Raw genomic sequence first — 20830 nt, forward strand, 5'->3', positions numbered from 1 at the left:
AATGTGTTGCGTGGACCGTTAGGGGGAAATAGCAGAAATTTTTTCAGGGAAGTTTAGAGTTATGATGTTACACTTCATTATCGAGCACAGTCTTTATACGGCTACCATACTCTTCTTGCTTGCCACAGTGACATTAAAATGTAAAGGTGTCTCTTCACATGGAAATCCATCAGGACTGCCAAATGTGTGTGTGTATGCGTGTGTGCATGTGTGTGCGTGTGTGTGTGTGCCAAATATTGTACACTCCCATTCTTCCTCTCCTGGTTATCTTAATGAGACAGCTGTATTTTAGCTAGGCACAGATAGTGAAAATATGTCACTGACTTCTTCTCTTGAAACTCAAGGATGGATTCTGGATAAGTGTCTTGATGGCCATAGGAACGTGATCTGAATTTTTAACAAGCAATTCAGAAAGGAAGAGGTTTGATTCTATCCAACCCCTGTGGCTTAAGCAGTAGATCCATGTCTGGCTTATCTTTTTCAATACGTCCTATGTTTAACATTTTAAGTGGAAAGAGAAGTATGAATATTTTGATCAGTAAGGTGGCCATAAAACCTGTCGCTTCTTTTCTGAAGGTCATCCACTTCTGCCATTTATATGAAACTACAAACTTGGGACATATAGCTATTCCTGCTACCATCTTTCCTTCTGTCTTTCCATGGTGTGATTTGTCATCTGCCGACCGTGTAATTTACTTCTACACTTCTGCTTATAGTGACATTTATTCCACTAAGAGAGTACATAAGTACATAGAGAAATACACTGCAGTGTCTTTTTGATACCACTAGATGGGGGAAACATTTTGCGGATCATCAAACATCCATGAAGGTGGTGTAGTGTAAGCGTGTTAATCCCTGGCTATAAATTGTTGCATATTTGCATACTACTTGTTGTCCTTATTCTTTATTCCTCTTTGTTGCAAATGGACATTTGACCTTTTTTTATGTTTCATGCAACTTGTTTTTGCTGAGTACACACAGACTAACACGTTTCTTTAACAATGTTGCTTTGTGTAATACCAGGCTAGATATCAATGGGACTTTGTGTTACAATCTGGGGTTGAGCTTTCTTTAGTTCTAGGCACAAGAGGTTATCGTGGGGCAGGAATGGTAAGGTGGGCAAAGGCTTAGGCAGGTCTAACCTTCACTCTCCACATTTTCACGCAATATTTTGATCTAACAGGCAGCAGTAAGAAATAAACATTTCAGAATCAGTCAGCTCCATTCCTTTGGACAGAGTGAAAAACCAAGTGCCATATTGTTGGAGGATACGTAGGCCTATTGTTGAACAACATAGAATCCATCAGTTATGATTTTATAGCTGTAGTCATTAGACCTCCCCGAATCATGTTGTTATTTATTTCCCATCATGTGGCCTCACTATATGTCCATTTTGAACATGGTCATACGGTACATTAGCTGTTTTGAGGGGATGTTTTCCTAACCATGCTGGGGAGACAATTATTGAGATTTACTCCACTTCCTAAAACTTGGAAATGTGAAATGACTATTAAGATCACTAGACAAATTAAAAAGGTAATTGTTTAGCTAAACTATTTTCTTCTCTTGTGTATCATATCTATAGTGAGGATGAATATAATGCCAAATATTCATTATTTGTAAAGAAATATATATAGATCTTATATAAATATATAATATATGCTTCATTAAAACATAATTATTTTCTTCTCTTGCTCATGTTTTGTTCATTTTATTAAGTCTTTTTAACTTATTTTGATAAGCTGTTATGATGGCATGCAAAATCTACTGATACTGAATGTATGATTTATTCATAACCTTTTGTTGGAAGTATTGACACTGATACATGTATGTATGTTTTTGTTATTTATCACAGATGCTCTGTGCAATGTTTACCAATGTTCACACCAATACATTTTTTATATGATTTCTGTGATTTTAAACACTTAACAATGTATTTTCCTCCATTTTCCATGAGCTATTTAAAGATTTTGCATCTTTGATTAGTTTAATAATTGCTGAGATCATCTAATGTAAATACTTCTGCAATTAAATTTTTTGAAGAAAACGTTTAAAAGTTGTTGATGATTTGAATGATCTGTTCTTATTTCTTGACTCCTTTCAAATATTGCACTTTTTTTCTTTTTCACATGTCGATTAATAGAAAATGAAGGATGTGGGCCTTTATATTTAAGATTACATCAAACGCTGAAAGTTTCCTGCTGAAAAGAAGTATCTCACAAAAAAGCCAAAAATCGTCACTTTAATAGATCTCAACTCGACATTGCCAGGGCCAATCCAAACCCTATCTGCAGGTTATTGGCCAATGGAAAAGGAGAGACTCTCCATAGAGGCGGGATTTCCTGTTTAGCATGACCATATGACAATATTAAAGTCATGTGATAAAAAGTGAAATGAACATATACAGAGATTTGGTAAACTTGAAGCGTAGGTTTTACAGTTTCTCAAGCAGGTGAGCGCTAACAGTTGTTTTCCTTGGTGTATGAACGAAACAGAAGTGTTAATTAGTTTTTGTTAGTCAGCTGGATCGTTCCGATGGCTGACAGATATGTTTTGTTTGTACTGAAGCAAATTATTTTCGAGTTCACCGCAATCATTTAGATTGAAATTATTAATAAAACGTTGCAACGTAGCCTAAATGTGAACGTTTACTGTAGAGATACATTTGTCAGGTCCGGACACCGTTATAATATGTAATCAGTAGCACAAGTGTACTGTTATGCTTTGACTTTTTACTGTATTAACTATATATCTGGCTTTACGTGAGGAAAGTATTTTGTCTTGTACTCGACTTGACTGCAGAAAGTGGATCTGAGATTTCTCAGATCCACTTGACGTACACAGCTGTCATTTTTTTGTGTCGAGCCTTAGTCAGACCAGCAAACCGATTATTCATTTATTTGTATTTTAAGTAGATGTCCAGGGGGCTATTCCAGAAAGCAGGTTATGCAACATAACCAGGTAAGTTAACCCACCAGCTGATTCACAATGTTTCAGCAACCTACTGGCAATTTGCTCCAACGCTGGGTGTCAGCTGGGGAGTTAACTTACCCGGGTATGTCACATATCCTGCTTTATGGAATACCCCCCTGGTGATTTGATGATAACTTACATTTCTGTTTTGCAGGCTGTCAAAGTCTCGTATTCTGCACATGGAAACCTCGCTAATGTAGCGTTAACCTGCAGACTTTTTTGTGTGGAGCACCATTCAAATCATGTCCTCCTCCAGCACTCAACAGCCCCACGTTGACCAGCCCAACAACCTTAGCATGGACTACTTCTCTTTGGGCTTCCGTGTGCAGCTTATTGGTCTGGGCTTTGCCTTCTACACAGCAGTGTTTCTCCTCTCCCACGTCCTCTCTTTAGCCCTCTCTCAAACGTACCGCTCTCTGCTAGCTAAAGAGAAGGTCTTCTGGAACCTAGCCGCCACTAGAGCCTTGTTTGGCATCCAGAGTACGATAGCTGGGCTTCGGGCGTTGACTGAGGACTCAGCTGTGTCCAGAGAGAGGATTAGGGGTCAGGAGAATTGGTCATGGTTCAATGTGCTCACCGCCACTGGCTTCTTCGTGTTTGAGAATGTGGCGTTGCATGCCTCCAGTGTGGTGTTCAGGTCCTTTGACCTCCCCCTGGCTGTGCATCATTTCTTCGCCCTCTCGGGGTTTGTCGGGGCGGTGGTGTGGGACTCCCTTGGGCACTACCTTCCCATGGTCACTCTGTTGTTGGAGATGAGCACTCCGTTCACCTGTGTATCCTGGATGCTACTTAAGGTACATTTTGCGTTGGATTTATTCATCTTACTTATTGGTATTTTTCTTGAAATGCATTTTCTTTTAGCTTACCTTATTCATAACGTCCTATTTGGTTCATGGGTGTTTCAGTTCTTCTTCTGTATTACATATTTAGCACTGAAACTGACGGAACCCTCTTAGAAAGTGGAACTTCTTGTATGAGACAAGATTAGGCGACATCTGTGTTTTTTTTCAGGTTTTAGATACTCCTGTGCAAGACCAAATAAAATAATGATTTAAGTGTGTAATTAGCATTCTCTGTAAAAACTACTTTGGCTTCTTCAGATTGATCATACCAAGTTTACGGTTAATTTTACTGTCCTACTCTTCTGTCCCCTGTAGGCGGGTTGGGCCCAGAGCTACTTTTGGAAGGCCAACCAGTGGGTGATGATCCACATGTTCCACTGCAGGATGGTGCTGACCTACTACATGTGGTGGGTAACCTGGTGCCAGTGGGAGGAGTTCAACCTCTATGTGGCCCTGCCCCAGCGCCTGCTCTTCCTCACTGGCCTGGCCCTCATCACGGTCCTCATCAACCCCATATGGACCCACAAGAAGACCATGCAACTCCTCAACCCTGTGGACTGGAATTTCAGCAACAAGCCAGCACCCCCAAATGGCCCCACAATGGACCAAGCCAAACCCCACACTAACTGAGAGAACTTGGGACATAGGAGTGTTCTAAAAGGGGTTACATTTCGTCTTTATACTTTTAAAGGTTATGGAAGGTTAATTTAGAAACTATTAAGTATCTGAAGGTGGAAAATGAACGGAACTACTTTTTAGGCATGTGTGTTTTTCAGAGTATGTGAATGTTACGAGACTGAAAGTGTGGACAATGCCTTACAGTAAAAAATAATCAAAAGCATTCATTTACACAGTCAAATGTCTTAGTTTTGGGTGGTAAAAAAAGTGGACCCAAGGCTTTAGTTGGTTTACAGCTTTTGCTTAAGGTTTATCGTATTGTTTTGGAGGTCAAATTTGTTAACTAAAGGAGGTGTTAGCCGTACTTTTGTGGCAGAGGGTGTTAACCGAGCAGAAGTGTTTGTGGTATGAATGTGCACTAGTGTGCTTGGTCATCATTCACAATACAGCCAACACAGGATTCCTTTAGCTCAGCACACAATTCTCATAATGCTCACACAATTCAAGATTCAGCAAATGAAGAAATTCTTAACACATTTTTAAATGCTATTTTATGCATACTTTTTGCCTAAGAATATGCTATGCTTTTGTTAAATCGCCTATTTTAATGTTCTTGTCAAGGTTCCACTGCTTTGGTGATTCGTTCCTCATCGCAGATAATTTCGTACTGATTCAGAGTAGTCCATTTCTGTCAGGGGCCATGTCATGTGATGAATGGAGGTCACGGGAGTGGAGAGAAGCACTGCTTTCCTCAGTCACCAAAGATAAATTACTAGGCTAATAACTAGCACCACGTCCCAGGGTGAATCCATACTTTAAACTAATCATTGTTTCTGAAGACTTTATGGGGTCTCATACATTGAACTATCACTTCCTCCACAAAGCTGCCTAAGTGGACAATTGCATCAGTTGTTTCATGTGTCCCGTGGTTTAGTGATATAACTTTATTTTGTAGAGCGAGTGCATCAACAATTTATTTTGTTTTTTTTCTCATTGAAATTCTATCAAATGAAAGCCCATGCAATTGTGTAAGCCATGTCAATATTGTCTTTCCTTTCAAACAAGTTAAAGTACAATATTTTGAGAGTTTTCACTGTTGAATTAACTATTCTCTCCTCATTTGGATACTGTTGATGTTACATAATTGTTGTTTCATACCAGATGCTTCTCAGAAACCATAAGACTACTTATTTTTTGTTTTTTAAGAGGTAACTTTGTTAATTTATACCATGACAACCATTTCACATAGATAATGTGTGTACTGACAATTGCAGTGTTAACATCCATTGTTGTATTAGGACTGATATTTTAAAGGCTGTAGATTTTTATCACCTACATGAGTAATCAGTCTTTTATTAGGTGTTTGGTCAATAATTATCATAATTAATGTTAACAGTCAGAATATAATTTCCCTGAATTTAATGAGACCCCACCAAGCCACAGACACACTTGTACAGAGTTTGTACTTGAGCTTCTATTAAAAACAGTTACATCTGACCAATCAGGCCTCTCCATCGCTTAATAAGATTGTTCAATGAACTCTTGGGCAAAGGAAATGTTATTTGTCTTGATGCTTCCTGAAATTTTGTTTAGGCTATAGTCAAAACGTTGCCACTTAAAATTAATCAGGCACAAAGATAGAAAGGCTTATTGTAGGTTCTCGTTTGCTGAAACAGAGGCAGCAAACACATTTCTCTTAAGACTTTTTTTCACTATGAAATGCGTTACTGTTTTCATCCACTAGATGACAGATTTGGATAAGGTGTGACATCGCTGTTAACGTCAGCATCATTTACTCAAGCTGCGCCACTTCAATGGTTTTACATGCAGTATTTTTTGAACGTCTTTTGACGTAGTAAAATTGACGTTTTGAATAAGATAATTATGGGATGAATGAAAGCAGACTACTAGACTTTAAATGCGTAACGTAAAGAAACACGTCTTTAAAGGGATTTAAATTCCCAAATGTCTTCTTTTTAACTCTGAAAGTTTTTTAATTCACAGCTGTTTGAAGAAGCCACCTCACGGGTCACGTGGGACACCGTGGAACATACTTCATCAGAGAGCCTTAGGAATAAGACTGAGGGTCCTTCTAGCCAATTAAGTCCTCGTACCCTAAATCTCCACCAATGACACGCTAGCAGGAGGCGAGGTCTTCACATGGGAGTCAGTTTGCATCGAAAAGTAGTTGGAGTTGAGGGAAAATGGAAAAATGATAAAGTTATAAACTTAAAAGTTCATGCGGTATTTGTGATTGAATTGATGTATTAAACCCCTTCTGTGGAACGTTGGAAAATACGCTCTAATTCACGCTCTAAGATCTCAAAATGGTGAGTTTAAATCTAGAAAACTATTTGTGTAGTTTAAACTTTTATTTGTTTGTTGTTTGAGTGTTTCAGCATTTTGACGTGTTGTTGGGCTATTCATAGCTGAATGAAAACAACATGTTTTTTCCGCATTGCTAAAATGCTTTTCCACTGTCTAGACCAAAAGTGGATTTCCGTTGTTAAAACGTGGCGATTGTCTTTGCCAAGCTGAGAAGCTGACAATCTGTCTACCTTTTTACTTACTGAGAACTGAAGAAATAGGCTAATTCTTGTTAAATCCGCAGCAAGTCGTATAGGCTATTTACATGACATTTCACCTATCCATTGGACATTCCAACATGGACAAAGGAATCAGGGTATTCTCATCACTTGAATCGTTTGAATGCATTAGCTCTGTTAAAATCTAGGATTTTGCTTTAAGATTGAGCACAAATAACACAAATGTAAGAATGGCATGTTCTCGCACATGTGTTCATATTTCTAATCGTTCTGGACAAACTCAATATCTTATGTTTTGTGAGGGCCATTGTGTGCTTTCTCAAGGGTGCAGGACAGGTGCGCACTGAGTGCAGAGAACATTGCATTCATACAATTTTTATGTACGATTTTTAATCTGTCAACGCAGTAAAACCCACCGTCATTTACTTATTAAACATTAGTCTGAGCCACACATTAGTCCAAGAAATGTAGTCTGACTTCTCAACTTGATTTCCTGGTGTGGAATCCTACTTTGATATTGAAACACTGTGCTTAGGAATTGTTACACAACGCCAGTCGACAAATTCACTCAGTCATGCATGACATTCCTGCCTGAATCCAGTCAACTGGAACTCATATACAGTACAGTGTAACACTTCTATCACTCAGAAAAGCCTGATAAACAGTTTTCCTTAGTTAAGGTGCTTGCAACCTTCACCCAGTCCTACCAATACTTTGAGGAATCTGTGAGGCTTGAGCCTGGGGCTACGCTGGCAAAATAGATGGTTTAGATCCGCTGGATGCTTTGATCTTCTCTCGTATTGTCTGGTTTTATGCTTGTCCAGTTCGCTCTGCATCAGGAGGGGTGGAAGAGTTGAGACTGGAGTCTGCAAAGTCTGCTCATGCATGTACGCACACACACTGACACAGACAGACACGCATGCTCTCTCTAAGACACACTCACATACACACTATGATGGCAATTTGCTAAGCAAATAGCCAGGGTCACTCTCTGTGAGCACAGATGCTTGTAGCCAGGCCTATATTAGCCCATCCACTTTAACAAGGAGTCCTAAAAAGGATTTAGGATTGTTGATGGGTGTGGAGCTCTCTACCTCCTTCCCCAAATCAACAGCAGAGCTCTGTGATGGTTACACAGGTGACCCTCGTAGTCAGACGTTGCTCCACCATGCATGACACTTCTGCTTTGAAGAAGGGGAAAACACGCATCAGGTAGGCCAAACTGCAGCTTTTCACTATAATTGGGTCTTTTGAATTGGGAAGGTGATGCCACAGTGCTATACCAGCATCTTACATGGGTTCATCAGTAGCATAACAGTAAATCTCTCAATGTCCATGGCTAGAAGCTCCATGACGGAGAGTAAGAAGACTAATTGTACACTTGGCAGTGACTTGCTATTCTATTCCTGGCTGTTGTCGTCCAGTTGTTGTTGCTGCAGATGCAGCTTGAGAGGTACTGCTAAGAATCACTAGGCAGTCAGGGTTTTTAAGTTGGTAGAGGCTTCCAAAACAGATGCCTGTCAGGAGTGTTTTGTACTGATGGAGAGCATAGTGAAGGTCAGAGTACACAGTGGTTTTGCAGTAGGACATGCCTTTCATTTTTCTGAGAGTTGTGCTATCGTGGAGCCTGGTCCATGCATTCACCCACCCTGCTGCTGAGGGCTCAGTGAGATGTGGGCTGGGGAGATGGACAACCCCTGCTGGATGGGTGACGGCACAGACTTTCTCCAGGGGGGATGGCAAATGTCACGTCTTACACACTTGTTTACCAGCGGGGAACATCTGTTTTGGAACTGCGAAAATATTTCACAGTTAGTCCATGTTGGCTGCTGTCAAAAGACCTATTCTGGAACATGCTCTTCTCTCTCAGCACAATAATGACATGGATGAGACTGGTTCACATTAACTTGGGACCACATGGAATTTTCAGTGGGTGCTGTTTGAGTTCAGTTGATTTTGTTCTCCATTCTAGGAAGTTGTCACCAATGTATAGGCTAGCTCATTATTGTGACAATCGAAAGCTTTGACTTGGCCTGCAGTGATTTGATGTAATCTGATGTTGGGAGGTTGTTTGCTGCTGTTTGTTCCATAGCTGTTGAAGTGCCTCCCGATCCATTAGCATGACAGGCTAACAAAGACTCCTTTGGGACGTTCGTTCGTCCTCTCCCATGGCTCTATAGATGCCTTACACAGTGGGATATAGTGTTCCTCAAGCTGCACGTGTCGTGACTCTGTCAAGGCGCAGTCCGTGCTAGCACTGGGTGGGTGGGGACCTCCTTTTGGAGTGGCAAGCTGTTGCGGTTGGCTCGATTTTTAATTGGATGGTAGGCTTGGTTTCAGTCTAAGATTCCAGTCTATCATTTGTTTCATGGCTTGTAAGTTCAAATGGAATGGCTTTAGGTCTGGTCAAAAGACAATGATTTCTGTCTTCTTTTTCTGTGAGGAATATTAGTCAAAAGAAAGAGTGGGGCTGGCCAACACTGTGTAAATCTGGATCTGTTGGGGTCATATTATGTGCAGGCATTACTGGTGGTAATCATGCTCCACTCTGCATTAGGCTGCACACTGGGGAGTTTAATGAACTTTACTGTAGCTTTGCCTGGGACCTCAGGGCATGTTATTAAAGCACACCAAGTACATCATTCACACCGGAACACTAATTTTTAATTACAAGTGATGTGAAATGCCACCCTGCTCCTCAGGCTACAGTTTATTGATCTCCCTGTCTGTGTGTCTGGAATGTAAAACCTCTCACAGAGCTGTATAACATAGTATTCACCAGTGGCCTCCAATGTCTGTATTAAGCGAGGCTATACATTTGCTGCTTTAGCCAAGCAGTTTCAGCAGTTGACCCAAATATGTTAAAGTATCTGGCCTATATTAGTGACCTACAATGTATCAATGACAATGCCATTTAGACTAGAAGGAGCTTATCACTGTTGTGACTCCACCATTCTTGGGAAGAGGATTGACAGAGCCTGACGTTATCTCTCTTTGTCTGGTTGTCCCTCACTCTTGCTCCTGTTTGCTCTCTGTCTTGCTAATCTTAACGGTGGGCGGACGAGAGGGGGTTGGGGTCAACTTTTGAGTCAGGCCGGTTAGCTCAGTTGGTTAGAGCGTGGTGCTAATAACGCCAAGGTCGCGGGTTCGATCCCCGTACTGGCCACAAAGGTTTTAGGAATCTGTCGAATCATACAGTAAGTCAAAAATTGATGTCATTCAACATCAAATTCAACATATATAAAGTACATATAAAGCGCCCCTTGTCCACTGCCAGCCAATAGCCAGCTAAAGAAATGAGGCATGGCTATGAATCTGTTCTTGAGTAATAGAAAGATAAAGAGAGAAAGGAAAATGGAGTCCAGTATGTTACAGGGCACCACCCTGTCCTGTCCTCCCTGGTCTCCACCTTCCTTGCTTTGTCACCCCCACCCATTCACAGTGGGCCTGCAGACACAGAATAGAGCCCTTGATTACAGTAATGCTGGCAGAGAGGCATGATCCTGACCCACTGCCAAGCATCCAGTCACGGGCTCAAAGCACCAAGCCCAGAAACGGCACCCACGCCTGGGGGACAGACGGTGATTTTTCCTGATCTCTAGGAGCTCTCCTCTATACTGAAGAAGAGCTCGGGCCTTTCTTCTGAGTCTCTCTTGGCCCATGTGTGGATTGGAATGCCACTTGAAGTGAAGAGACCCCCAGAGTGGGTTTGGCTTTGGAAAGGCGGAGTCAGGATCTTCTCAAAGGCCTGACAAGCTTGCTGTCAGCTTACGAGCCACCAGAGACACACTAAGAGAAGGATGAACCACACTGACTCCAATCCTCATTACAAATGGGGTTGACACTTCCAAGTGTTCTTTCATAAGCTGCCATTTAATTAGCTTTATGTCCCAATGGCTGCATGGTGATTTTGGTCTCTTTGTCAACAGGATGATTACATGCCTCCTTTATTGTGTACATGTTTACTGTACCATTGCCTATCTTTCAGCGGATACTGTGAATATGGAAGAACAAATCTTCCTCAGGCTCTAGATGACTGTTTTCCTGTCTGAACGCCAGGTTCTGTTTCAGCCCTGCTGACGTGTAATGACACGCCTGGCCTAGTCTGTCATCATTGAAGGTTTTTTTCCACTCTCAAGTGCCTTAACTGAAGGTCCTTAACCACTGTTCTGAGATCAGACTACCCTTCCCCCAACACTACCTTTTTTATTTTAGGTTTCAGGTAAGAATGTCTGACACAGAATCAGGGATTTGAACACAGCCTTTGCCTGCACTGTATGGGGCTTAGCTCATGTTGGCTCAGCTGCCAGCAGATCTACTTTTGAGGTACATTCAGAGGCCCACCACTCTGTCATGTTGTACAGGTCCCAAAGTGTTTACAGACAGTGCAGATGACAAGACTTCCTCCCTTCTTCGAGGTGGTCTCTGTAAACGCTCAGCTGGCCATAAAGAGGGTTGTTAGGGGGAGGCTCATCTCCTCCTGACAGGTAAAACAGCTGAATCTGAGAAATGAAAGAGTTGAGAAGGAGCTAAATGGAAGGAAGTCCTGACTTTCTACAAAAGGCTGTAATAAGGCCTGAGCCTAATTGTGTGAAAAGGGGCCATCTTAACTGATGTTTTGCTGATGTTAACATCTGGACTTCAGATATATCTCAAAATATTTCACACACTTGCACTACAACGATTGCTGTATGTTTGTTCAGACTTAGTATTGGAAGTGTGACCGACATTTCTCTCTGTACCGCTTCAGCAAGCTTTGAGGATGAGCAAATGCAAAGCCTGTATTTCCTCTCTCCCTCTGGCCCTCCCTTCCTCTCTCTTCCTTCCTTCCTTCCTTTCTCTGTCCTACCTCATCTACAGGGACTCTGACAGTTCTGTAATGAAATGTATTATGAGGGTGTTTCTTACAGTATAATACCAAGAGCCAGGTTATTTCCTCTTAGTTCATAGATATATCTAATATCTAGACTTTGCAGTATTGTGTCTTATTCCTGGTTAGCAGACATCAGGGTTCCATGCTTTGGACTTGTACAACTCATGCTGGGGCTTGGATGTGAGAGGATTTCACATGATTTGTAGACAAAACAAGCTTTGGGGTTCTCAATGGGTTATCTTTTGCTCTTGTATGGAGCAATGTTAAGGATTAGGCTTTTACTTCTAGATTGTAATCTATTGTGAAGTTCCCCTCCTATTATAGTGTCAGTTGAATAAGGGAACAGAATGTCTGGGAACAGTACAGAACTCACTCACATTCTCCACAACAAGGGCCACAGTATTCTATGGAATGACATCACTTGGAGGTCCTCCTCTGCAGTGCCCCTTGCTGGATGGGGAGCAGGCTCGTACTCATCTCCACCCATTTTTCAAGAGTCAACTTTCAAGCTTCTGTTGACGGCTGTCACCGACATCTTTACACAATGTACTTACTCAGTGCAAAAATGCACCGTCCTGTCTCTCAAGCCCGTGCAGGTATGTTAGTTTCTTGCCTTAGCTTGTATGTGACTTTTCCTCCTGGGACTGTAATGTAGCCTGTTATTAGCACTGCCACTACCTTGACCCCCCCCCCCCCTCCCCCACAGGCCTGTTCAATACAGTAGCCCACACCTCCTGTCAGTCAACACTGTTCCACTCTGCTGTTTGAAATGCAACACCACAAGAACAAAAAGTGGTAACTGCCTTAAAGGCTAATTGATAAACCAAATTGTGCTTTTATCATCACTAGTGGCTCTTTGAAACGTGTTGTACTGTATGGGTCCTATTTCCTAACTACATTTGTAGTTGTACCGTTTGTAAAGACCTTAGGAGGTAAAGTTGAACCTCCTTTGCAGTCGACACCTTTTCAAATGTTTATTTGGAAGGTCATCTTCAGGTTGAGTGATCAGCAAATGTTAAAGTAAATCATTAACCTAGTTTGAATCAATTCATAGGTAAAGTTCCATTTGAAGAACGTGTGTACACCTGTTTTACATCTGTAAGTGGGCTCAAACTGAGCAGTTGTTCTCACATCCTGTGTTCTGCCTGAGGTAATTATTAGCTTGTGGGGTTTACCTGGGTCATTCTCAGGGTGTCAGACAGCCAGCCATGTACACACACACACACACACACACACAGGGTCAGCCACCACCATTGTGTGTAGTCATCTGTCCTGTGTGGATTTTATGGACACATGTAAACACACTGCTGCAATACACACACATACACACCTGCTACAAGTGCTCACAAAAATACTAACCGATATTACAGACTCATGCTCACGCATTACAGAATAAACCAGTTGTTTCAACTTGTTTGTTTACTCTCCGGCCTGTGTTGTGAACTGGACAGGCCTCCACCGCTCAACCACTCCATAGGAGGGTTTTGTTCGTTTTGTATTCTAATTAGCTGCAATTGGCTGTGGCGCACATGATTGACGACAAACACAAAAGTTAGGACCCTAGACAACAATACAGCCTCACTCCCCTGCTGGCATCCTTAGTGATGTGCCTAGTAAATGCAGACCATTCCCTGAGCCTGACCACAATATTGTTGAAACAATCACATCTGATCCTTTATCGTCGACTGGACGTTCCATATGCCCTATCACTTTGGAAAAAAGCTTCTTTTAAATCAAGAAAATGTAGATGTTAATATAGTAGCCCTTTTGTAATGTAGACCATTGGTTGTGTGGTTAGCTTCTTGGAGGCTTCAGGCTTCTTTAATGGGAAAACATGGTCAAGCAATGACGCACTGGAACATTCTCAGGCGCTAGGCTAATTGAGTGTGTGTGGGTGTTACAATTTGCCACATCTCTGACATTCTTTCTTTCTGGTCCTCCAGGGATATGTATGGGTCTAGTGGACTTCCAAAAGGCTGCTGAGTAATTCTGTGCCCAGAAGAAGAGCACCCATCATGGACGTGGAAGAGTTCCCTCCCCCTCCTCCTGAAAGTAATGGCAGTAACTGACCCTTCTGTCTTCTTTATCTGTCTCTCTTTTTTTCCTTCCCTCTTATCTCTATCTCTTTTTTTCCTTCCCTCTATCTATCATTCAGTCCACTCCACATGTGGGCCATAAAATAAGACCAGCATAGCAACTGTGAACCAAACAGACAGGTGATTTACATATCATGCATTGGGCCGGTTAGCTCAGTTGGTTAGAGCGTGGTGCTAATAACGCCAAGGTCGCGGGTTCGATCCCCGTACTGGCCATATGAGTTTTAAGAATTTGTGTCAAAAGTCAAATATGGATGTAATTCAACACGAAATTCAAAAATAATGTATCATATTTCTTAGAATAAACGCCACAGTGTTCAATTATTATTTTTGGTGCGGCGTTTAATTATTAGAGAATTGCAGCTGCAGTGCGACCATAGACAGAAAGAATACACAAGGAGGTAATAACACAAAGCCTAGAATAAAATTGAAGCTGCGCGTGTCTTCATTGTGTAGAAATCTGAAGCATCATGCCGAAACGTTCTTACACTTTTCGCACTCACCAGCAGCAACAGATGTGTAGCACGCGAACTTGGGGTTGATGAAAGTCGAATTCGCCAGTGGTGAAGTCAGCTACCTCGCTATATTTACAGGCTGTATGTAATTGTCGCAATTACTATTATAATGTATAATTAGTTTTCAACCAATGTCATAATTTAGAATTATATACTTGCATTCAGTATTATTAAGTGACTTTATTTGGTAAGAGTAGGCCTACAGTTTATTTTATTTTGAAGACCTTTTGGAACACTCGTGAGTGAGAGTCCACAAGCTATCAAGCGAAGCATGGACAATTTAATGCTCCGATAAAAGTTTAAGCTTGTTATCAGATGTTAACGATCTAAGAACCTCTATTCCCGTGTGTAGCCTACACTATGCAGCCAACGATGTAGGCTATGTTGTTTTGTGTCTGTATTTTACTTTAGTGAACGCTATTTACATGCTGCGCGTGTCATTGTATGTTCATATTAAGCTAGCTTAATGTGGTTTTTATTTTCTTGTTATACTGTGGGTTTAGTTTTCACGGCGGATTTGGAGGAAAAGTTTCAAACCTGTAGCAAGAAAGCCATGTGTGCCAGTGCTTCGAGGGAATTATAATACACTTGTGATTTACTTGTGTAATATACTGTGTTTTAACTTAAACAATTAAATAACAGTTTTCGTTTAATCGAGGGCGGCGTTTAGTACACAATGTTTATTTTTGGTGCGGCGGTTCTTGGAAGTAATACGGTAGCAGCCTACTTTTAAAGTTGCGCTCCTTGTTCATTGCCAGCAAAAGAAATTAAGCTTGGACATGAATCTGTTCTTGACTAATATAAAGATGGTGGGGTAAATTACTGCCTTGGGCTCTGTATATGTGTCTGTATAGATATCAGGCCGGTTAGCTCAGTTGGTTAGAGCGTGGTGCTAATAACGCCAAGGTCGCGGGTTCGATCCCCGTACTGGCCAACATCTTTTTACTCCCAGACTATGAGCACAGCATTGTCATTGAAATAGACTACTTAGTGCTATTGCGTTGTGGTTGGAAAACTCAGGTACAAAGTTTTCACACAGGCTTTGAATTGAGGTTACATGAGGTTTTCAATGCACTGATGCGTATTGAGTCTTGGTTTCTTAGTAATCTTTGCTGTAAGTTAGATAATTAATTATCTGCTCTGTTTTGACTGCCCATGGTGGTCAGACTAGCGTCCGTAGGGGAGAGGAGAAGATGGACAGTGTGTCAACAACACATTCCTCTCCTCTGCTGCGCTGGAGCGCGTGGGCAGAGGGGAGAGCAGAAGAGTGAGGAGGAGGAGGAGAAAATGTGCTGTGCTGCTGTGAATAACAGACAATGTGCCTCAGTAATGGGCCTTGGCAGAATATTGCGGGATTGGACACAGACACAGACACACACACAGGCATACATATACAAACACACACACACACACCAGGAACGAACACATGCCAGATAAATCTCCAGCTGGGCAGCCACTTGCTCTGTTGCCACGAGGATGCTGCAGCGCAGCGTGGCCCAGTGACTCATGTGAGCAGAGCAGTGTGTGGCACAGCAGAAAGAGGGCACCAGAACAGAATCCATACTGTGGTTGTGAATTGACAATGGGCTCTGGGGTTGTGCACGTGTGTATCAAATAGAGAAAGAGCCAGGGTCTGTGTAAGAGGGTGGGGACACCGGCTGACACACACACACACACACACACACACACACACACACACACACACACACACACACACACACACACACACACACACACACACACACACACACACACACACACACACACAGAGAGAGACTCAACTGTTGATAGCCTCATCCCCACTCAATAGCAGATGATTCAGTCTAATTAAGCTGGAGAGTGGCGGTTCCCGTCCACAGTTCAGATGAATATTCCTCCCAGTGCTCTGAAGTGGGCTATAACCCTGCAGGCAGAGCTGAACTTTATAGTCATCCCAACAGATGGGACAGGCGAGATACCATCTCTTTTCCAGGTTTGCTCTCCGCCTTCTTGCACCAGCGCCCTTAGTTTTGGGTGCTGTAAGGGTGAAGGGTCAGAGAGCAGCAGCGTTAGTCACAGACCATTCCCTCTGAGCGGTCTCTATGGTACAACACTACCTGTCAGTCGCCTGCAGGTAATCGTACTGTTGATTTAGATGGAGCCATGAGGCTGCGGCTCTTCAAACACTGATGAGCAAAGGGGAGACGGTCCCTATGCAAGTCCACTTGTAATGGGTAGTTGAAGGCCTATAGGGTGAACTTGTGTTGCCCTAGTGCATGCTACAGTAGGTACGGCAGTACTACTAATGTAGACTCTATTACTTGGTAATGGTTACATAAGCATTTGCCCAATGCTGACTTACATTGTAAGTAAGAGAATATGTTGTGAATGAGGGTCAAAGGGAAAAGGGGAGCCTTGTCTTATTGCCAACATGTTGACCAAGTCTCCTCATATATCACTTAAAAACACAAACCAAATGACTTTAGTCTCCTTTGGCCATTCAGGAAATTATAAGTTACAGGGAAGATGGAAACTCTTAGTTATCTTTGCCACAGCTCAGGATATGAGAGTTCACCTCTGAAAGCCAGTACTGGAAAGCCTGACTCAAAAGCAATGTGTACACTGGGACTCATGTAAGGAATCTGTAGTATGGCTTAAGAGCAGGGTGGTGGCAGATTTTGCTGTACGTAACCCCGTATTCAGGCAGATAAGATGTCGTGACCTTGGCAGTGACCCCCATAGGAAAGCTAAACCGCGACGCCACATTCAATAGGAAATCGAATAACTCCAACGGAAACAGGTGGCGGTTTGAATTAAGTCTGTGGAATTCCTCACATTCATTTCACCACATGGCCCAGGCTAAGGTTGTCCTTCCATGAACTCTTTTCTAAGCCAGTTGTCAGGTATTCCAATGGCATCGTTTGTACATGTTTAATCGGTTCTCATCATTCTGTTGTCTACCTCAGATTGAGCCGGTAGATTAAATGTTAGTCTTGTAGCACTCTTATCTACATGTAGATCTTTGTTAGCTTTGTAGTTTTCCCTTTGCCAACAATTTCCATGTTCTTAATATGTCAGTCTGTTTGCAGTTGGCTGTCCTTGTGCCCATCACAACACTTTCTCCAAAGAACCACAGAATTGGTGAGAAATAGGTCTAGACCCAGATCTAAGCAGCCATCGCTGAATGGATCTCAGAGTGACATTTACATTCCACTGACATCCTCCCCAGGTCAGAGCAGAAAAAGCCAGCTCTCCAGTTGGTTTATGGACCATAGCATTCCTTTGCCCCCTCTTTCTCTCTATTGAAACCCCACAGAGTCTATTCAATGTCTGTTCCAGCGTCCTGGATTGTCCGGAGAACAACAGAATTAATAGGAATCTGGGCAGTATTCGGGCCTGGTCACTGAAGGGATTGACAAGCTTGTTTCCTGCCTGGCTAAGTGTTGTTTGGAAGGGCATTTGTTTTCCAGTTCTGGTGTGTTGGGAGGGAAAGGGATGTGTTGGCATGGACAAATGAGTTCTCACACTTCTCACACTGGCCCAAATTCCTTACTGGCTGTCTCCATTTGACTTTAGCTGAGCCTTACTGTGCCTCAAGTGTCTCATGAACCATAGCCTTCATGGAAAACATACGGTACTATGGACCCCACCCCTGTAAGTTACGAGTGTGTAGAAGGAGGAGTGTAAAATGTTGGTGGAGTGTCATAACAGAAAACGCCTCCCACAGAAGATCTATAGATATAAAACGGTGGTCTGGGTCAGGTCTACCCAAAGAGTTTTCTAGAAAGACGACCATAACTGTGACAACCTTTCCGTTAAAAGTTTAAAGTAGAAAGGCTGTATATCTGCAAATCAGTTTTATGTTCTTCTTTACTATTGATACTTGGGCCATGCTTTGAAATGTCAAGACATTTTTGTCATCATTAATCCTCTCTGTACCCTCCAGTGTTGGCAGAGGACGTGCCCTTTGCTGATGAAGATGATGGAGAGGCCTTCGAGTTTGACGACAGCGGCGATGACGCCCCCGAAGCCGACCGCCCTCCCCCCGCCCCTCCAGCCCCCGACTACGCAGCAGAAAGCCAGCTCAACGGCATGGCGCCCCAGCCAGAGGGCCCATCCTCCGACGCTGACCCCCCAGTCCCGGCCGTCCCTACGGCCGACCCAGTCGCCCCGTCAGCGGAAGCAGCCACTCCTGTTGCTCCTGACGCAGCTAGCACAGCAGTGGCCGAAGAGGCTGTCTCTGTGGCTGTCACAGGGACACATGACATAGACACTGACTTACCCCCGCCCCCTGAAGAGGCCAGGACCCCCACGACAGACTCTGGCACCACAGGTTTGTGGGGGGAAAGTAGTGTTTCATTCAGTTTAGACTCCAATTTAGCATTAGCAACTTTAACGTCAGTGTGCATTGGCATCCTGCACCTTTTTCTGAAAACGCTGTCTACAATATTTTCCATTATCCACGACCTCTACTGCAGCTGTTGTGTGTGTGTGTGTGTGTATATACGGAGAGCATTGGAGATGCATATAATTCATTGCTAACACACGGCACTGTGCTCTTGTGTAAGCTTGTCAGTCTGACCCCTGTCCAGCTGCTGTAATCATGCAGGAGAGATGGGGTGGCGGGCTGTCTCTCTCCTGACATCCCATATCTCAGTGGAAGGGTTGGTGGGGGGGCTCTGGCATTCATCACCACAGAGCTTGACACTGCCAGGCTACAGTACCCTTATCTCTGCTCTCGCTGTGGCGGAGGGAGGCCCTTACACAGACACACACACCACATGAACACATCGCCACCATGCTGATGGGCCCCTGATGCTGCTTCTCCACTCTTGGTTTTTCTCATGCTCCCCCCCCCCCCCCCCCTACACGTATGTGCTCTCTCAATCTGCAGCCTTGTTTGCTTCCTATTTCACACTCTCGCTCTTGCTCCATGGCATTCCTGACATGCCTAGCTGCCTTATGTCATTTGAAGAGTGCAGGTCCTGGTTGTAACACATGGCCGGTTAGCTCAGTTGGTTAGAGCGTGGTGCTAATAACGCCAAGGTCGCGGGTTCGATCCCCGTACTGGCCATAAGGCTTTTGTGGTTTCAGGGGCTGTATTTGGTGACACCGTACATTCACTCGGTTTCTGTGCCCATAATAAACAAGGTAATAAAGAAGAACACACATGCTCGCATCTCCAAATCCACAGTGTAGCAGCAGTGCTTCCCAGTGCCCTGCCACATGTGGATGGGATTTGTGTGCAGTGATTTATCAGCTGCCCCAGGCCTTTCTGCTGTGAGACAGCAAACACCATGCTGACTGGGGAGGAAGGTGACACAGCAAGACCCAAAAGTTCACATAAAAAGCAGTTGCTGTTAAATGTTTTCACTGCCCACTATAAATCTGAGAGGCTGAGCGGCCACTGGTCCAACAGGAATCCACAAGGAAAACTCTGCTCTCGGAAGGATAAGGGGGTCTTTGTGTTATATTCAAGATGAAATGTTCCCAGTCCCAGTTTTATGAATGTAAAAAACAATGTAATGGCATTACTAGTTAAGTGCGTGCCCAGTGAATTCGTCGACACAGTTTCTGTAGAAATGTCTCTCCTCTTATCTCTTTGTCACCATCATCAGACCAGGAAGTACCCAGCGACGACCCTCCCCCACCCTCGGCCTCCCCCAGGACCACCTCCCAGGGGAAGGTCAACCCCTACTCCGTGATTGACATCACCGCCCTCCAATTACAGCAAATCCAGCACGGACCCGCCCCTTCCCCTCCCTCCCCAGCAGAAAAGGAGGAGGAAGGGGCGCAGGATGTCCCCGCCAGCCCCACTGCCCCCCCGGGATACTCGGTGCCTGTACCCTGCGGCTACGCCACGCCCTCCAACGTGCCCCTGATTACGCCAGCCTACACCACGCCCGTCATCATCCGCCACTTCTCCATGGATGAGGAAGGTAAGGGAAAGAGGAAAGGGAAACCCATGTGTGGGAGGAGATCCTAGAAACGCAATGACTCTGTATTCATGATGCAAAGCTGTCTACACTGCATGGCCTGCATAGCTGTAACTGACTGATGGTCAAATCAGACGCTTATCAGTGACTTTTATCCAAAGTACAACGTTTATCCGATGTACAAACCCTGCATAAAGAATGTACAGCAGAAGATCAAGGATCAGAAGTGTATAGTTATACTGTATTTTGGTTGTCAGACTCAAGAAATGGTTTATATTTACTGTCCACATTGCAAAGTAACCACATCTCAACTACCAGGCATGGTGAATAAAACGTATTACAGTGCAACAACTCAATTACTTAAATACAGTCCAACAATAACATATTGATTTGTTAAGATGTGTCAAATGCATAGAGGAGTGGCCAGTTTACCTCGTTCTACACCTATTAAA

At 43.3% G+C, this 20830-nt stretch overlaps 2 protein-coding genes and 4 non-coding genes across 12 annotated transcripts in view; all 6 read left to right on the top strand.

Annotated features, from left to right (window-relative positions):
- Positions 1 to 2367: 2367 nt before the first annotated feature.
- On the top strand, positions 2368 to 5926 carry cln8 (CLN8 transmembrane ER and ERGIC protein). Of its 2 annotated transcripts, XM_047052131.1 has the most exons (4): positions 2438 to 2452; positions 2916 to 2961; positions 3128 to 3767; positions 4131 to 5926. In XM_047052131.1, the coding sequence occupies exons 3-4, from the start codon at positions 3216 to 3218 to the stop codon at positions 4443 to 4445; spliced, it is 867 nt and encodes a 288-aa protein (XP_046908087.1). In that variant the 5' UTR covers positions 2438 to 2452; positions 2916 to 2961; positions 3128 to 3215; the 3' UTR covers positions 4446 to 5926. The 2 variants fall into 2 exon arrangements, with proteins under 2 accessions (XP_046908080.1, XP_046908087.1); XM_047052124.1 differs by lacking the exon at positions 2916 to 2961 and having other exon boundaries at positions 2368 to 2452.
- Positions 5927 to 6497: 571 nt separating this feature from the next.
- The window catches only part of arhgef10 (Rho guanine nucleotide exchange factor (GEF) 10), a 46158-nt gene continuing 31825 nt past the window's right edge, over positions 6498 to 20830 (top strand). For 2 of the 6 annotated variants that reach the window (XM_047018491.1, XM_047018495.1), the window contains exons 1-4: positions 6499 to 6763; positions 13796 to 13904; positions 18389 to 18775; positions 20061 to 20381. In XM_047018491.1, coding sequence (XP_046874447.1) covers positions 13868 to 13904; positions 18389 to 18775; positions 20061 to 20381 — 745 coding nt within the window. In that variant the 5' untranslated portion in view covers positions 6499 to 6763; positions 13796 to 13867. Of the gene's footprint in view, positions 6764 to 13795; positions 13905 to 18388; positions 18776 to 20060; positions 20382 to 20830 lie in introns of all 6 variants that reach the window. The other 4 variants (XM_047018492.1, XM_047018497.1, XM_047018493.1 and 1 more) reach the window with 3 other exon arrangements.
- trnai-aau lies at positions 10072 to 10145 on the top strand. The gene has a single exon. It is a non-coding gene; the product is annotated as a tRNA-Ile (tRNA).
- On the top strand, positions 14091 to 14164 carry trnai-aau. The gene has a single exon. It is a non-coding gene; the product is annotated as a tRNA-Ile (tRNA).
- trnai-aau lies at positions 15324 to 15397 on the top strand. Its single transcript has one exon. It is a non-coding gene; the product is annotated as a tRNA-Ile (tRNA).
- On the top strand, positions 19443 to 19516 carry trnai-aau. Its single transcript has one exon. It is a non-coding gene; the product is annotated as a tRNA-Ile (tRNA).

This window comes from Hypomesus transpacificus, chromosome 3 (genome assembly GCF_021917145.1).
Source record: "Hypomesus transpacificus isolate Combined female chromosome 3, fHypTra1, whole genome shotgun sequence".
NCBI classification, from domain to species: domain Eukaryota; kingdom Metazoa; phylum Chordata; class Actinopteri; order Osmeriformes; family Osmeridae; genus Hypomesus; species Hypomesus transpacificus.